At 41.8% G+C, this 16,412-nt stretch overlaps 1 protein-coding gene across 2 annotated transcripts in view; it reads left to right on the top strand.

Annotated features, from left to right (window-relative positions):
- CEP120 (centrosomal protein 120) overlaps positions 1-16,412 on the top strand; it is a 92,818-nt gene that overhangs the window by 45,876 nt on the left and 30,530 nt on the right. For both annotated transcript variants that reach the window (XM_044275881.1, XM_044275882.1), the window contains exons 12-17: positions 238-334; positions 1,841-1,981; positions 4,606-4,695; positions 6,641-6,733; positions 9,801-9,962; positions 11,970-12,092. In XM_044275881.1, the coding sequence (XP_044131816.1) occupies positions 238-334; positions 1,841-1,981; positions 4,606-4,695; positions 6,641-6,733; positions 9,801-9,962; positions 11,970-12,092 (706 nt within the window). The remainder of the gene's footprint in view (positions 1-237; positions 335-1,840; positions 1,982-4,605; positions 4,696-6,640; positions 6,734-9,800; positions 9,963-11,969; positions 12,093-16,412) is intronic.

Genomic DNA, 16,412 nt, shown 5'->3' on the forward strand with positions numbered 1-16,412 from the left:
GCAAGAGAGCAGTATGTCTGCTTCTAATAAGATTACTGCTTTCTATTGTTTTATGTTTATTTCTTTCATTTAAAGTGCTCAGAGCTGGAAGCCCCAATTCTATAAGTATTTACATTTAGCAACTAAAAATGTTATTTGCCTCCTGATACTTCACAGGCTCCTTGGTATATTGTTTTGTTCTATTTGTTTACCTTTTTGCTGAATATTATAAAGAATATTTGCAAACATGCCTTTCAGACCTGAAAACAGAGTGGCGGATCTGTCATACGCAGTCACATTAGAGGATTATGGACCAGTGAAAGAACGGGAGGTTGTTGTGTCGGAGTCCGCCCAGGTAATACTTGTGTTGTTTTATGCATAACGTGTGAGCAGATGTGATGTGCAGAACCACTATAGGGCCAAGCTGCATAATATGCCATTATTGGATATGTTAAATCGCATCTGTCAGCAGGAATTAACTTTAGGGTTAATCCTGCTGATTTAAATGATTGATTTGATAAATATGAGGTTCTTGGCAAATTTTCATCAAACCACCACGGCAAGGTGACCTCAGTCCAGTCAGAAACATACTCTATTTACTACTTATGTCTATGCCAGTGGGCATCTAAAATAAGGCGAAAAGACCCCACACGTATACCATCATCCAGTGAGAGGAAGAGCAAACACTTGTGGAATACATGGGATGATAGGAGCGAATTCAGACTTGGATTTTAATCGACACTATCAACCCTACCAGGAAGCATGACTGATTTAATAGGGTTGATCATGCTGAAAGGTGCTCTTTAAAGAAACAGATGTACCAGTAACATGGTACTTGTAAATATGAAAAGAGGAGGATAAACTGGATCGGAATTAAGGACAATATGTCAGCACCTGCAGGGAAGGAGAAGTGGTTTACTTGTGATTGACGTGTACAGAACCTTTTCAAGCGTTACTTCTGGGTCCTAAATCACCCCCCCATAATGCCCCATAGTCTGGAATTGGGATTGCAACTGTCTGATATTACCTTGTCCCAGCAACCTTCTCCTGCCTCCTAAAGGGGTCTTCATACATTTTAGTACATATGTATATATATATATATATATATTTTTTTTTTAGCAGAGTGCTGCTCCTTACCTCTCATTCCAGGAGTAGTTTCAGCATTACACTACATTTCGTGGCCTGCAGATTTGCTCTACACCCTACTACCCTCCATGGCACTGGCCTGCATACATGTGGAGCAGGCCAATATTTTTCTACCCGTGCATGATTTGTACATGCATTCACAGACCCGACCCATTACACATGACATTATTTATAGTTTCATGTACATTCACAGAGCAAAACAGCATGAAAGCATCATGGGAGACGCGTATGAGACGTCAGTAGAACGCAAATGAAACCCTAAAGGCGATATTGCTTGACACGCTGTCTAAATTAAGAACGAAGACTATTTTTGAACTAGAAGTACATTGCAAAGTACCTCATATCTCCATGTCTATTACACTGGTGGATTAACGTTTAGTCTCAGAAGACCCCCTTGAAATACCCCTCTTCCCAAGCTCTGCAGTGAATGGAGTCAGAATGGGATATATATTAGGAGGCAGAACCTTGTCCCAGTTATGCTCCCTGTAAGACCTTTTCGTTGTAGTTTAGGAAAAGTGATGGTAAAAGTTAAATTTGCATAGAGAGGGCAGATTGTAACACAGATGTATTGGTCTAGACATTCAGTATCATAGGCTGCATTGCTGCTCCTGTACGTTTCTGTAGTCTGTATGTTATTGCTGCTGTACTGAACTACTATGCCTATTCTCTGCACTTGTCCACGTTTAATAATTATTTAATTTCTGTAAATCTCTAGGGTTCAGCGGCCCAGAATCCTCCCCCTCAGAGGCCACCATCTCCCAAACATGCTTCAGAGCCACGTGAAACCCTTGAGTACAAAGCCGCCCTTGAGCTGGAAATGTGGAAAGAAATGCAGGAGGAAATGTTTGCAAGTCAGGTACGCTGTGTGTAGGTCTACCACTGGTGGATGATTTTTAAACTACTGATTATATTTCATGTGATCATCACTTTTACCATAAAATCCTCCTAAACGTAATCCTTCAAGGGTCTGATATGCATACCCATCCATACAAGCCTCCCAGTCTACATGCAGTTATACAAGCATGTACAGCGTTATTTGACGTGATACTGAGCTGAGAATGCAGCTGCTGGCGTGTAGATGCCCAACCCAGCTCTAATGTTGTACTAATGTAGTCCCCACCAAATGGAAAATCCACAAATGGTTTTTGTTTTTGGTGCTCCAATGGCTGTGCATTGGTTGTCGTGACCCACGTGAGAACCTGTAGAAGAAGAGTCTCGCTGTAAACTCTATGGTTCTTTCCCTATACAGGTTCCCAGTGCTTCATAACTACCCGCGCCCGAGTGCACAGGAAGAGCAAGCCAGAACCCATCTGTGAATACCCTGATCCACGGGTGTCTTTTGTATCGCTTTTGCTTAAACAACATTACACAGGATAGGTGACAAGTGTCTTATTGCTAGGGGCCCTCAGTGCTGAGACACCCGCAGATTACCAGAATCGGGATCCTTGTCCTGAGCGGTGGTCAAACGGGCATCGCCTCTCCATTCAAAGTGTATGACACTGCTGAAGATAGCGGAGTATATTGTTCTGCCTTCTCCAGCAGTGTCATAGAGCTGGTAGCAAGAGAGAGTATGCTCGACCACTGCTCCAGTCATACGATGGACATGGGATCCCCATCCTCATTATCAATGGGAGACCTAGCCATCAGACACTTTTGGATGGATAGCTGATAAGTTGTTATTTTGGGACAATACCTTTAAACTATGTGTTGTGTATTAAAGGGGTTATCTGGGAACAGATATTGATGGCCCATCCTATCATCAGTATCGGGTCTGCGGGGTCTGACACTCGGGACAGCCGCTGATCAGCTGTTAGAAGAGGCTGGCCACGGCCACTTCCTAGGCCAGCAATGTCACCATACATCAGTTATGTGGCCTATTTGCAGCTCAGCCCCATTCAAGTCAATGGGGCTGTGCTGTAATACGAAGCACTGCTGCTATATGATGTATGGTTCTGAGCCCTGAAATCTGCCGGGAGGCTGCATGGCCTGCCGGCTCCCTGAAACAGCTGATCGACGGATCCCTGCTGATGTCATAATGATGACCTTTCCTGAAGATAGGTCATCATTATCTTTTCCAGGATGTCCCCTTTAAACTAGTATATATATGAACAGTCATTATGGGGGCTTTAAGCCTTTGGGCCGCAGTCGTATTGCTTGTGCACTAGATGTGACCTCCATTATGCTTGGTGTAGAGATTATTCCCAGTCACATCGCTTTTTCAGCAGTATATCCAGTGCTCTCATACGCCAGGTCTGTAGATGATGATTATATGCCAGCATACTTTTATCGTCAGTTCTAGTAATAATATAGACGCTGTTGGCAGGAACCTTGTACTGTTTATGAGATTCTTTTCAATAATGTAAACTTACATTTCCATTAAATAACGTTGGAATGTTCTGGACTTTATATCTGGCCTGGCTGCAGTTCTTAAAGATTTGTGTGTGCCTGTTTACAGATCATGTTAGGTAGGTTATACGCTTCATTTTAACTTTCCAGGTCTTTAAGGCTCATTTATATTATTCCATGAAGAAAGGGTACTTACTGTATAATGCAAAGTTCAGCTACTTTCTTATGCTATTTGTGTTTCAGTTAATTTTCAGAATCTCTTCCTATTGCTAAGTGGGAATGTTGGTATTTACATCATTGTAGACAGGAGTCCAATAAAACAAAGGTATCTTACCTTCCTGAACCCCATATGATCCAGTGCTGCGCCTCTGTCCTCCCTGCCAGGCTGCAGCTGTAACATATCTTTTTGGTTGCAGCGGTTATGTCCTATATACGGCTGCAACCAGCGATTGGCTGTAGCGGTATACAGGATGTCATGACTGCAGCCAAAATGGCTGTAGCCCCGGAAGAAAGGACAGAGATGCAGCGCTGGATTGGGGGAAGTTCGGGTCAGTACTGTAAAGTTACATTTTATTATCTCCTGACAACCGCTTTACGCTTTGTCAAGACTAAGAATTGTCGCAAAATTTCACCTGCAGAAGTATTTGGTCTGTTGGCTTCACAGCATCTAAGTTTACGTTCTTATTTGGGGTTGCGGTAGAGACAACTTGCGAGTCATGCTATGACCTCCTTCACTTTTGAGGCTGCTCTGTGCATGTCGCTGCAATCTTGCACTTTTTGATAGTAGTTATATCTTCAGCAGCACCCTATGTACGAGGCGTCATATAGATGAATGAGGAGGACGATGATGGGTGGGGAGGTGTCCAGGAGGGATTTTATAGGTGATGGAGTAATCCTGTAGTTCACAGGGGAGAGGGGTCAGACTTTCAAACGCATGACCAGATACCCATAATGAGAGCGTTCAAAATGTATGTTTGTACCTGAGCTGTGATGGAACCAAAAATGGACCAGGATGCATAATTAATTCAGTTCTTCTCCCAGTGCATGATTTCTTCAAAATGTGGAAGGATGAAAGGCATTTACTAAATGACTTTGACTTTAACCTGAGTTTTGTTGCTGGTTTTCAATGGACAGTTGAAGAAGAAAGAACTGGCCCACATGCAAGTCCTGGTAGAGGAATGGAAAAAAAGGGATCGAGACAGGGAGGCATTAGTAAATAAAAAGGTAAGACTTATGGGTGCTTTAAAGGGGTATTCCAGCAGAAAAGAGTGTTGGAAAATAACAGCTTATGCTCTCCTCGCTGATTCCCCGCAAGTATGAGCTTTGCTATTTTTTACAGCATTTAAAGCCCATCACAATTTTTTATTTTTATTTTCCTCTCTCTCTCCTGGAATACCCCTTATCTTGCAACCCTTTTTTTTTTTTTTTTTTTTTTTTTTTTTTTTTGAGGGGGTTGGCATGTCTTTTGTTTTAAAGTGGTTTTCCAGGACTTTTATGTAGCTGGCCTGTACTTGGGGTAGGTCATTAATATCAAAATGGCAGGGTCTGACTCCAGGCACCCCTGCTGATCAGCTCTGACACCAAAAACAGCACCCACTGTATACTGGAGTGAGCTGGTTACTGCAGCACTGTTCCCATTGAGATGATAGCAGTGCTGTGCTAACCAGCCCCGTCCACTGCACAATGAATGGAGCTACTGAAAAACAGCAGTTTGAGGGCTCTGTCACACCTGCGTTCTTGTCTTCCGGCATAGAGTTCTGTCGTCGGGGCTCTATGCCGGAAGAATCCTGATCAGTTTTATCCTAATGCATTCTGAATGGAGTGAAATCCGTTCAGGATGCATCAGGATGTCTTCAGTTCCGGAACGGAACGTTTTTTGGCCGGAGAAAATACCGCAGCATGCTGCGCTTTTTGCTCCGGCCAAAAATCCTGAAGACTTGCCGCAAGGCCGGATCTGGAATGAATGCCCATTGAAAGGCATTGATCCGAATCCGGCCTTAAGCTAAACGTCGTTTCGGCGCATTGCCGGATCCGACGTTTAGCTTTTTTAGAATGGTTACCATGGCTGCCGGGACGCTAAAGTCCTGGCAGCCATGGTAAAATGTAGCGGGGATTGGGGGAGCAGCATACTTACCGTCCGTGCGGCTCCCGGGGTGCTCCAGAGTGACGTCAGGGCGCCCCAAGCGCATGGCACGTCATCCATGCGCATGGGGCGCACTGACGTCATTCTGGAGCGCCCCGGGAGCTGCACGGACTGTTAAGTATACTGCTCCCCCACTCCCCGCTCCTACTATGGCAACCAGGACTTTAATAGCGTCCTGGCTGCCATAGTAACACTGAAAGCATTTTGAAGACGGATCCGTCTTCAAATGCTTTCAGTACACTTGCGTTTTTCCGGATCCGGCGTGTAATTCTGGCAAGTGGAGTACACGCCGGATCCGGACAACGCAAGTGTGAAAGAGGCCTGACAGGGGTTACAGAAGTCCGAATCCTACCCATCTGATAATAATGACCTAACCTAAAGCCTGTATTACACCTTCTGATTTTTCGGCAGATGATGGCTAACGAGCGTTCGCATGAACATATATTAGCGACCATCTTGCAGTGTAATACTGCTGCTGATTGCCCGATAAACGAGCAAAAACTCGTTCATCGGGCAGTAAAAATCTTTTGACATGTTAAAAAATGATGGTTTGCAGGCAGCAGATCGTGATGTCTAGTAACAATCTGCTTCTAGCAAACCGCTCTGCAGCATGGGGACGAGTGATGGCCTAGTGAGCGTTCCTCCCCATGCTGCTGGCTCCTATGGGAAGGAACAATGTTCTGCCATATCGGGCGTAATACAGCCTTTATCAGTTTAATTGTTCTGGACAAGACCTTTAAACTTCAGTAGGTTGTCTATTGAATCCAGCATGGCCAGCGATCATCTTCATGTGACAACCCTGTTTTATATGACAAATTGTGTGCTTTTTGTATGTTCTAGGAGCTTTCCCACAATGGGCACTTATTACCCATCCTGAGATAGTTGATGAATGTCTGATCCCACACCTCATTTTTACACTGATGGAACATCACTGTGTACTCAGATCTATATATTTTTACAGATGTGTAATATTTATATTTTTTTGGTTTCAATGTTGTAATTCTCACTTTTGATGTTACTTTACAGCTTGCAAACTATACAGCTCAGGAAGAAAAACTGCAGAAAGCTATGGCCGATTTAAAAAAGCGAGAACATCAAATCACAAGTGATGAAATGGAGGTTTGATCATCTTCTCTTTTATCCATTTGCTAAAATTAGAGTCCATCTTTATTACCATCTCATTGAAAATTACCAAATGATCATTAAGGCAAAGCGATCGATCTTAAGAGTCTTTTAAAATGGGAACATTGTAGTTGGGACAAACTTTAGAATAAAAAGAGAAATAAAGTGCTCATGGGATATAGTAGTATAAGAATTTATAGTAAATTGCTTCAGTCCCAAATACAGCAAAATAATCCTGTAAATTCTGTCTTGTTGCTGACAGTGATAAGTTGTTCACATTAATTCTTCAATCTCATATATTGTAAATTACGACCGAGCGTCTATAGTTTCACCTATGAAATGTAAGGCTTTCCGTCTAGGCGAGGACGGACTAGGGGAGTCATAAATCTTCAGGGTCATGGAGAATATCCTGCTTTGTGTTCTTGGCACAATCCTATTGGTAAAATCCGACATTTGCTATGATACAGACATAAAGCAGAAAGTAACTCTGGTGCCTTAAACATTTCCTTATCTAGGACACATTAATTTATTCTGGACATGTTGACATACTGGATCTGTACTAGGAAAGTTTTATTAAGATTGCCTTCTGTTACAGTGTAAGTCTGCATGTATGAAATGTACTTTGTATTAACAGTCTCCCTTAGCCTTTAGATTTGCGTTTTATTTTCAGCCAGTTAGTTAACTTGTATGCACAGTGTTTTTACATCTTTGTACATCCTGGAAGGTTGATGCTGTAGGATAATAGGATTTTTATTTTTTCTGTGTTACATGAGGAGTCCTTGCTTTCAAAAAATAGTTTTTTGTTTTTGTTTTGTTTTTTCCTTCCTGTGGTAATGATGGTTGCTTAAGGGGAGTCATAACCTTGATTCTATTGAACTCATGCCAATAGACTGTAGCACACCTTTAAGATCCTCTGTCAGCATGATCAACCCTGTTAAACCAATCATACTGCCTATTAGGGTTGATCATGCTTACAAAAATGATACCTTTTTATTGTCTGTTTGTTAAACAGCTCCAGAAATATCTGTGTTTTTCATATGTAAATGAGCACATTGGAGTACCATAGGACGGGACTGAATCCTTGGAGCACCGCACACTCCCCCTTCCCCTTGATTGACAGGGCTAGGCATAAACATGCTGAGGGCAGAGCTGTCACATAGCATTTGCATATCATATACTGTACACTACTTACTATAGCCTTATCAGGTTGAGTATAGAGGTTTTCTATGCTTAAAAAGCTAATCTATATTACTGGTATGCCTGGTTTAATAGAGTAGATCATGCGGACAGAGGCTCTTCAAAACATACCCCTTGCTTCCCTTCTCAGTTTTTACATTCCCAGAAAGGAACTTTTGTTTCATATGGAAATGAGGCACCAAGTGCTCAGGCTCCTCACCCCAAACTGATCCTACTTTATAACATCCGTCCCCTGTCCTTCAGACGTCAATGTTTTATGCTGCCAACTGATCCAAGCCATTGTGTTCAATGGTAACTGTATAAATTTGTATGCGCTGACTACCTTCTAGTGGTATATTTTAGGATATGCAGAAAACTAGAGGATCTAGAACCGTATTGGGGAGATTGAGCAATGTATTAATGCCAGTTGTCTGGTGTAAATATGTTGAGAAATATGATGTTCAGAATGAATGCCATATTGATAAAATTTTCTTTACACTTTTTCTGATAAAAAAAAAAAAAAGGGTGATGCAGAGCGCAAAATAAGTCAAAATAATTTCATCCATTTAATACAATAAATTGTAACTTCAGCACTAATCTCACTGTGGGGAAGGAGGGATGAATACCGAAAAGGAAAGCAAGGTTATGTGTTAAATCTGCGGCCCTCCAGTTGTTGTAAAACTACAACTCCCATCATGCCCTGCTGTAGACTGTCCATGCATGCTGGGAGTTGTAGTTTTGCAGCTGGAGGCACGAAGGTTGAGCATCGCTGTGTTAAATGATTAAGTGTGCTATCTATATGCAGTCTATATTGGTGTTTTATTAGGCAAAATCAAGGTTACAGACTCCCTGTGTGTGTGTGTATATATATATATATATATATATATATATATATATATATATATATATATATATTTATATTACATTTTTTCTGACACATTTAGTCAAACAAATGGTAAGACCACAGTTCACTTAAAGGACTAGCCCACATATCCACAACTCAGTATTGGGCAGTACAATGCAAATGCAGCAGTGTTGATTTTCTAGATAATGGTGTTCAAACAAGCATTAGACCATGTGATGAAAATAATATCCCAGGGCAGTATTTTTCCGCATGTCTTACTGAGGAGCACCCTGGCTAAAGTTTTAAAGTCTCATTGGTTGGGGGCCATTCACACGTCCGTATGAATGGTCCGGGTCCGCTCTGCAATTATGCGGAACGGGTGTGGACCCATTCATTTTCAATGTGGACAGAAGAGATGCGGACAGCACACTTCCGGTCCACAGCCCCAAACTTCCGGTCCGCGGCTCCACAAAAAAATAGAACATGTCCTATTCTTTTCGGCAGCTACGGACAAGAATAGGCATTTCTATTGGGATCCGCAAAATACTACAGATGTGTGAATGGACTCTAAGGATATGTATCGGTAGGACTCGTAGTCCCTGGTATCCTTTTTTCATTCATGTGAGCAATATTCTGAGTACTGAAAGTGCTGAGGTTGAATTTTATGATGTCATACCTGGAAAAGTGGGCTTGTAAGAGACTCACTCAGGGCGTATGTATAAATTCATAGGTGTACAGTCATCTAAGCGTTTCAGATGTTGACCAGGCCATTTGTTCTTCAACCTTTTTCTTCAACTCCATGGCACTGCAAAAAAAGTTTCTACTTCGGTATAACCATTATTTGAATGTAATTAAGTCATCACTGGTTAAAGCAATCCACATTGACAGCAATTTTACTTACGAAGGCTATAGAGGGTGTTCTTGTGGAATACATAGTTGAGGCGGGGAGTGGCGGGAGTTCTTGTTGCAGTTAATTATGGCCCTATTACTATCTCGAGAAAGTGCTCCCTATACTTACAGGCTTCTACTGTGGTTACTTTCCAGTTAAAAAATGCTAAGGCCGAACTTCGGTTACAGTGTGAACAGAGCATTCAGGAGCGTCAGGACTCAATAAGAAGAGTGAGAGAAGACTGTATACATCAAATAGAGCTCGAGCGGTTGAAGGTTAAGCAGCTGGAGGAAGACAAGCTCCGGCTTCAGCAGCAGGTAACTGAAGCACAACTAGATTGGTATTCTGCTTATGTAACTGTGGAAAAACACCTTGGAATATTTTCTTCTTTTTGTGAGAAACAAATGTACATAAGCTATAGGTTTATGATAGAGATCCCTTAGTTCTCTATCTAGATCTCTACAGTACGTGGTCAAAAGTATTTAGACACCATTCCTAACTAAAGGGGTTTGCAGGGATTTACCTATTGATGTCATAGACTCAGGATAGGTCATCCATATCCGATCCAGGAGTAAGACTCTGCCCATCAACTCTCCTTGAGTGTTTTGGCCTCTTCCTAGGTGACATCACGTTCATCGATCACATGGCCTAGGCACATCTCGGGCCCCATTCAAGTTAATGAGGCTAAGATGCAATGCCAAGCACAGCCATTATCAAATGTATGGCGCTGTGCTTGGTAAGCTCAGAGTAGGCCGCAATTTCTTCAAATAGCTGATCGGCGGGGGTACCAGGAGTTGGACCCCCGACAATCTCATATTGATCATCTATCCTGAAGATCAGTCATCAATATGCAAATCCCCCCCAAAAATCTTTAAGTACTAATTCTATAGTGAATGGGGCCAGAGCGGACTTCCTGCGGCTTGGTGGACTTGCAGTAGCACAGATCTGACAGGCTGTTCACCTGCCGGAAAAGGCTACCGTAAGTGTGAAAGTAGCCCTAGAATGGACAAAAATAGCATACACTTTTATTATGATTAAATGGTCACTGGCCTTTCAAAAAACTTTGCATAAATTACTAGTACAGTTGAATATAAGAAAGACTTGTAATATCGACTGGCAGTGAAAGATGTCTCTTTTCTGCCCTTCCCCTTCCTAAACTAACATTTTCTGCAACGTCCAATCTTGAGACGAGATGGACGGTCTGCTCACTGAAGAATCAGATTACATGCTGACCATAGAAGTCTAGGGGAGGAATGAGATTCTAGAGGAAGAAACAGGCATCTTTCTCTGATAAGATAAATTACAAGATTTTTTTGTATTTGCCTGTTCTGTTGATTTATGTAAAGTTTGTTGAAAGGTACATTTTCACATGATGAAGTTTATGGCTTTTAAGATTTTTTAATTCATATTTCTATTAGCGCATCTACTGGTATGAAAGAACCAAGCTAGATCCACATCTTTGTATCAAGCTGAAACCATTATTTTCCATCCCTAGCATGTGGATCCTGCTATGTGAACAGCTCCTGTTGTATCTGCCTGTTCAGTTAAACTTGCCCTAGTCCTCTGTAAGGCTGCTTTCACACTAGCGGCAGCCTTCTCCGTCAGGGTGAACAGCCTCCCGGATCCGTGTTGCCGCTAGTGCACGCGTGCCGTCGGAGGTCCGCTCCGGCCCATTGACAATAATGTGGACAGGACGGAGTTCCGGCGGCAGCACGGCAAACATGCCGGGAGAGAGCCGGAATAAAACTGACAAGTCGTAGTTTTACTGTGGCCGCCCCTCGGCATGTTTGCCGTGCTGCCGCCGGAACTCCAGCCCGCCCCCATTATAGTCAATGTGCACTAGCGGCAGCATAGATCCGGCAGGCTGTTCACCTGCCGGAGAAGGCTGCCGCTAGTGTGAAAGTACCATAACAGAGTTTAAAAAGTTAATGTTACCTAACAAAACTTTGTTCAGAGGTAAACTTTCATAAATATATAATATGATTAAAAAGAAGAGCGCACAGCCAAACTGTCAGTGGTAATACGATTTACTAGAGGGCAGTTTCTGTCTTTTATCTGGTGTCTGTGTTTTTCTTGTGTCACTAGGGAATAAATAACTTTTCACTTTTGTTTCCTAAGAGCTTGCTTTAGGTTTTGTGTCTCTTCTGCTCTCTTGAGATCAGCTGTAATTTATGGTGGCAGCGCTATTGTGATATCTGTTTCATGTCTATAAACGTAGGGTTCATGGACTGAGTACGGACATGTTCTATGTCCTCAGCTTGCTTCTTTAAGTAGCCGGTTTTAATGGGTTTTATATCAATGTCTGTCTCTTTTTCTCTTCCTAGCTTCAAGAAGCAGAGCATAAGTTTAAATTATTGGACAAGGAGTTTCAGCAGTATAAGGAGCAGCAAAGCAGTAAACCAGAAATCCGATTACAGTCAGAGATCAATCTTCTCGCACTAGAAAAGGTAACATTTCACTTGCCAATCCTATTCATTTACCGATGTTATCTGACCTTTTTGTTGTTTTACCCTGTCTGCGTTCAAAATCTGGTGCCTGCGCCGTACCAGTTTTCAGTCGGCGCAGGCGCACTGAGAGGAGGATGCTCGCTCGGCCGCTCCATCCTCAATGCGCCTGCACCTATGACGTCATATCTACACCCGGCACAGGCGCACTGAGGAAGGAGCGGCCGAGCGAGCGTCCTCCTCTCAGTGCGCCTGCGCCGACTGAAAACAGGTACGGCGCAGGCGCCAGATTTTGAACGCAGACCGGGCCCTGTCAATCAACATGAGGAGGGGACGTCTTTATGAAAGGAGGATGCGGCTGCTACCAGCAAGTAGCCGCCCTACTTGCTGGTAGAGAGGTCATTTACATATTATAAAAGTCTGTTTTTTGAAGAAACTGCTGAAGGAAAATGAGTAAGAGCATTATATTTTGATATATCGCAGTATAAGGAATTTAAGTAGCCCCAAAAAAAAATTATGACTTTAGTGGGGTGACAGAAGCCCTTTAACTCCTGCAATAACTAAATAGTAGAAAAGTATAAAGTCTATTCCTAGGAGTCATCTTGTATTCGTGCTGTGGATTTTCTGTTGTAGAATTGCGGGTGGAAAATCCAGTGTATTACAGTACCAGCAAAGTGGAGGAGACTTTACCAAATCTCATTTGCACTTTGTGGAAAAAATCCACAGAGCAAATTGATCTGAGGTGCGGATTTTAAATCTGCATCATATCCGTTTATGCTGTGGATGTCACCCTTTGCAATTCGTAGAGTGAATTCTTTAACGAATCTGCAAAAAAAACGACAACAAAAATATACATAACATATGGAGATTTTGCAGCGGATTTAACATGTTTTTTTCTCCTGAATTTATGACCTATTTGGACATACCCTTGGGCAAGTTTTAGATGGCAACTTTTCTTTCTTCTCCTAACAGTAGTTGGCCCTTAGAGCTGAACTAGTTATCAATAAATCATGGGGGTCTAGATAACCCTTTATTGTCTAGAGTCAGTAAGTCTTATATTACACATGCAGATGAAGCAGGCGATTGTCAGGAAGGAAACTTTACTTCCTGGCTATCGCCTGCTCATTAGTGGAGTAGAAAAAAAAATCCTGGCTTTGTTACCTATAGCAACCGATTTCCAACACTGCTTTCATTTTTCCGGAGTGCAATAAGAAATGAAATCTGTGTTATTGGTTGCTATAGGCAAAAGACAGTTTAGGCCGAGTTCTCACTTCAGTTATTTGGTCAATTATTTTCATCAGTTATTGTGAGCCAAAACCAGGCGTGAGTCAAAAACACAGAACCTTTTGCAGTTCTTTCCAATATACCTGATCTCTGAGTAGGCTTCACTACTGGTTTTGGCTCGCAGTAACTGATGGAAATAACTGAAGTGTGAACTCGGACTTATCCGTTTTCCCCCTTTTTTGCTTTGACAATCTATACAAACTATTAGGTTCTACATGATTTAAATATTGATGGCTTATCCTCAGGACATATCATCAATATCCGATTGGCACTGGTCCGACTCCTGGACAGTGATGTCATGTTCATCGGTCATGTGGCCTATGCGCAGCTCATACACATGTAAACAATTTATCTCCAAATATTGATTGCCATTACCTAGAGATAGGTCATTAGTGTTTTGGAATTGATTTGTAAAATGTTGTCCATTTTGTGTTCTTCAGCCTGCATGTATTCTCATGCATTGCAGGCTGCTCTGTCCCAGTCTATGTAAAGTTCATGAGATGCATTCTATGATGGCTCAGTCTTTAGCCTGTCTCTTTTCTGAGCACAAATCCAAGCATTCCAACTTTTCAACCAAATAAAATGAGCTTTAATCAAAAGAGATATTTAGCTTTGAGTGGGTAAAGGCAGGAGCTGCAGACTGAGCCACCAGTTTCACACTGCAAAAGACTGAAAAGCCTGCAATGAATGATATTATACACAGGCTACAGGAGACGGGGCAAAACAGGGCACAATCTAATATATGAAGCTGAGTGTATGTGTGTATGTCCGCTAAAGGAATCTGCACCGTCTCATTTACAATCGCGAAATTTGGCACAAAGGTATATCAGGTGTCCGGGAAAGTTTTAGACCAGGTCTCGCTCTCTAGCACATACCGTTCCTGAGATATTCCCAAAAAATGCATTAGCCAATAGAAGACTGGTCACATGACCCTTATCAGCCAATAGAAGCTCACACATACAGTCTCCACATACACACAGTTTTACACCAGGTTTCCATTACAACCCAGCCATTTTTCTTCACTGCTGTAGGTCAGCTTTAAAGGGGCAGGGTGCTGTAGATGACACTGTTAAGGGAGCGTAGTGCTGTGGAGGTCACAGTTCAGGGGGTAGGTCGGACTTAAAAATCCCGCCCCAAGGTCACGCTAAGCCACGCCCTTGACCTGGTTAGGCCACGCTCCTCCCTCTCAGGGATAAAAAAAAAATTAAGGCAAAAATGAACCTCTGTCAGCTGCAGGGGTGGGAGGGAGGGTGACGGTCTCCCTGCAGCTCACACTCTGACAGCACAGTGCTGCTGTCTGAGAGTGAGCTGTTCAAAAGGACATCCATGTGTTCCTCAAAGCCCTGCGCCGGATGGAGGACATGGAGTCTGAAAGCCGGAGTGTCCAGCCTAAAACCGGAGCTCTGGCCACCCTAGGGGCAGGCTGCTGTAGAAGCCACTGTTAAGGGGGCGGGGTGTTATGGAAAGCACTGTTAACCCCTTACTGACCGGGCTCATTTTCACCTTAAGGACCAGGCCATTTTTTGCAAATCTTTAAGTGCTGATAACTTTAAAACGCTTTGACTTATCCAGGCCATTCTGAGATATTTTTATATTTTATTTTTTCCCGTCACATATTGTACTTCATGACATTGGTAAAATGGAGTCCAAAAAAATCATTTTTATTTATAAAAAAATACTAAATTTACCAAAAATTTTGAAAAATTTGCAATTTTTAAGTTTCAATTTCTCTACTTCTATAATACATAGTAATACCTACAAAAATAGTTATTACTTTACATTCCCCATATGTCTACTTCATGTTTGGATCATTTTGGGAATGATACTTTTTTGGGGGGAATGTTACAAGGCTTAGAAGTTTAGAAGCGAATCTTGAAATTTTTCGAAATTTTCTAAAACCCACTTTTTAATGACTAGTTTAGGTCTGAAGTCACTTTGTGAGGCTTGCATAATAGAAACCACCTAAAAATGACCCCATTCTAAAAACTACACCCCTCAAGGTATTCAAAACAGATTTTACACACTTTGTTAACCCTTTAGGTGTTCCACAAGAATTAATGAAAAATAGAGATAAAATTTCACTTTTTGGGCAGATTTTCCATTTTAATTTGTTTCCAGTTACAAAGGGTTAACAGCCAAACAAAACTCAATATTTATAACCCTGATTCTGTAGTTTACAGAAACGCCCCATATGTGGTTGTAAACTGCTGTACGGGCACACGGCAGGGCGCAGAAGGAAAGGCAGATTTTGCTGGACTGTGTTGTGTTTTTTTTTTTAAACACCATGTCCCATTTGAAGCCCCCCTGATGCACCTCTAGAGTAGAAACTCCAAAAAAGTGACCCCATTTGGTACTAGCTTAGGGTACATATCTTTTTTGGTTGCTCTATATTACACTTTTTGTGTGGCAAGGTAACAAAAAAAAGCTGTTTTGGCACTTTTTTTTAATTTTTTTAAATTTTATTTACAACATTCATCTGACAAGTTAGATCATGGAGCAGATTATGGTATAGAGCAGGTTGTCACTGACGTGGCGATACCGAATATGTATACTTTTTTTTTTTTTTTTTAATGTAAATTTTACATAATAATTTCATTTCTGAAACAAAAACAAAAAATCATGTTTTAGTGTCTCCATAGTCTGAGAGCCATAGTTTTTTCAGTTTTTAGGACGATTATCTTGGGTAGGGTATGATTTTTGCGGGATGAGATGGCGGTTTTATTGGCACTATTTTGGAGTGCGTATGACTTTTTGATCGCTTGCTATTACGCTTTTTGTGATGTAAGGTGACAAAAAATGGCTTTATTTACACATTTTTTTTACAGTATTCACCTGAGTGAATACAGAATAACGTCTTTTTATAAAACAAAAAATAATTTTTTTAGTGTCTCCATATTCTGAGCCATAGTTTTTTTTATTTTTTGGGCAATTGTCTTAGGTAGGGGCTCGTTTTTTGCGGGATGAGGGTACTGTGAGGTCACTGTTAAGGCAGCGGGGTACTGTGACAGTGACTGTTAAAAAGGGCAGTCGCTTTGGAGG

The sequence above is a fragment of the Bufo gargarizans genome, chromosome 1 (genome assembly GCF_014858855.1).
Source record: "Bufo gargarizans isolate SCDJY-AF-19 chromosome 1, ASM1485885v1, whole genome shotgun sequence".
NCBI lineage: Eukaryota > Metazoa > Chordata > Amphibia > Anura > Bufonidae > Bufo > Bufo gargarizans.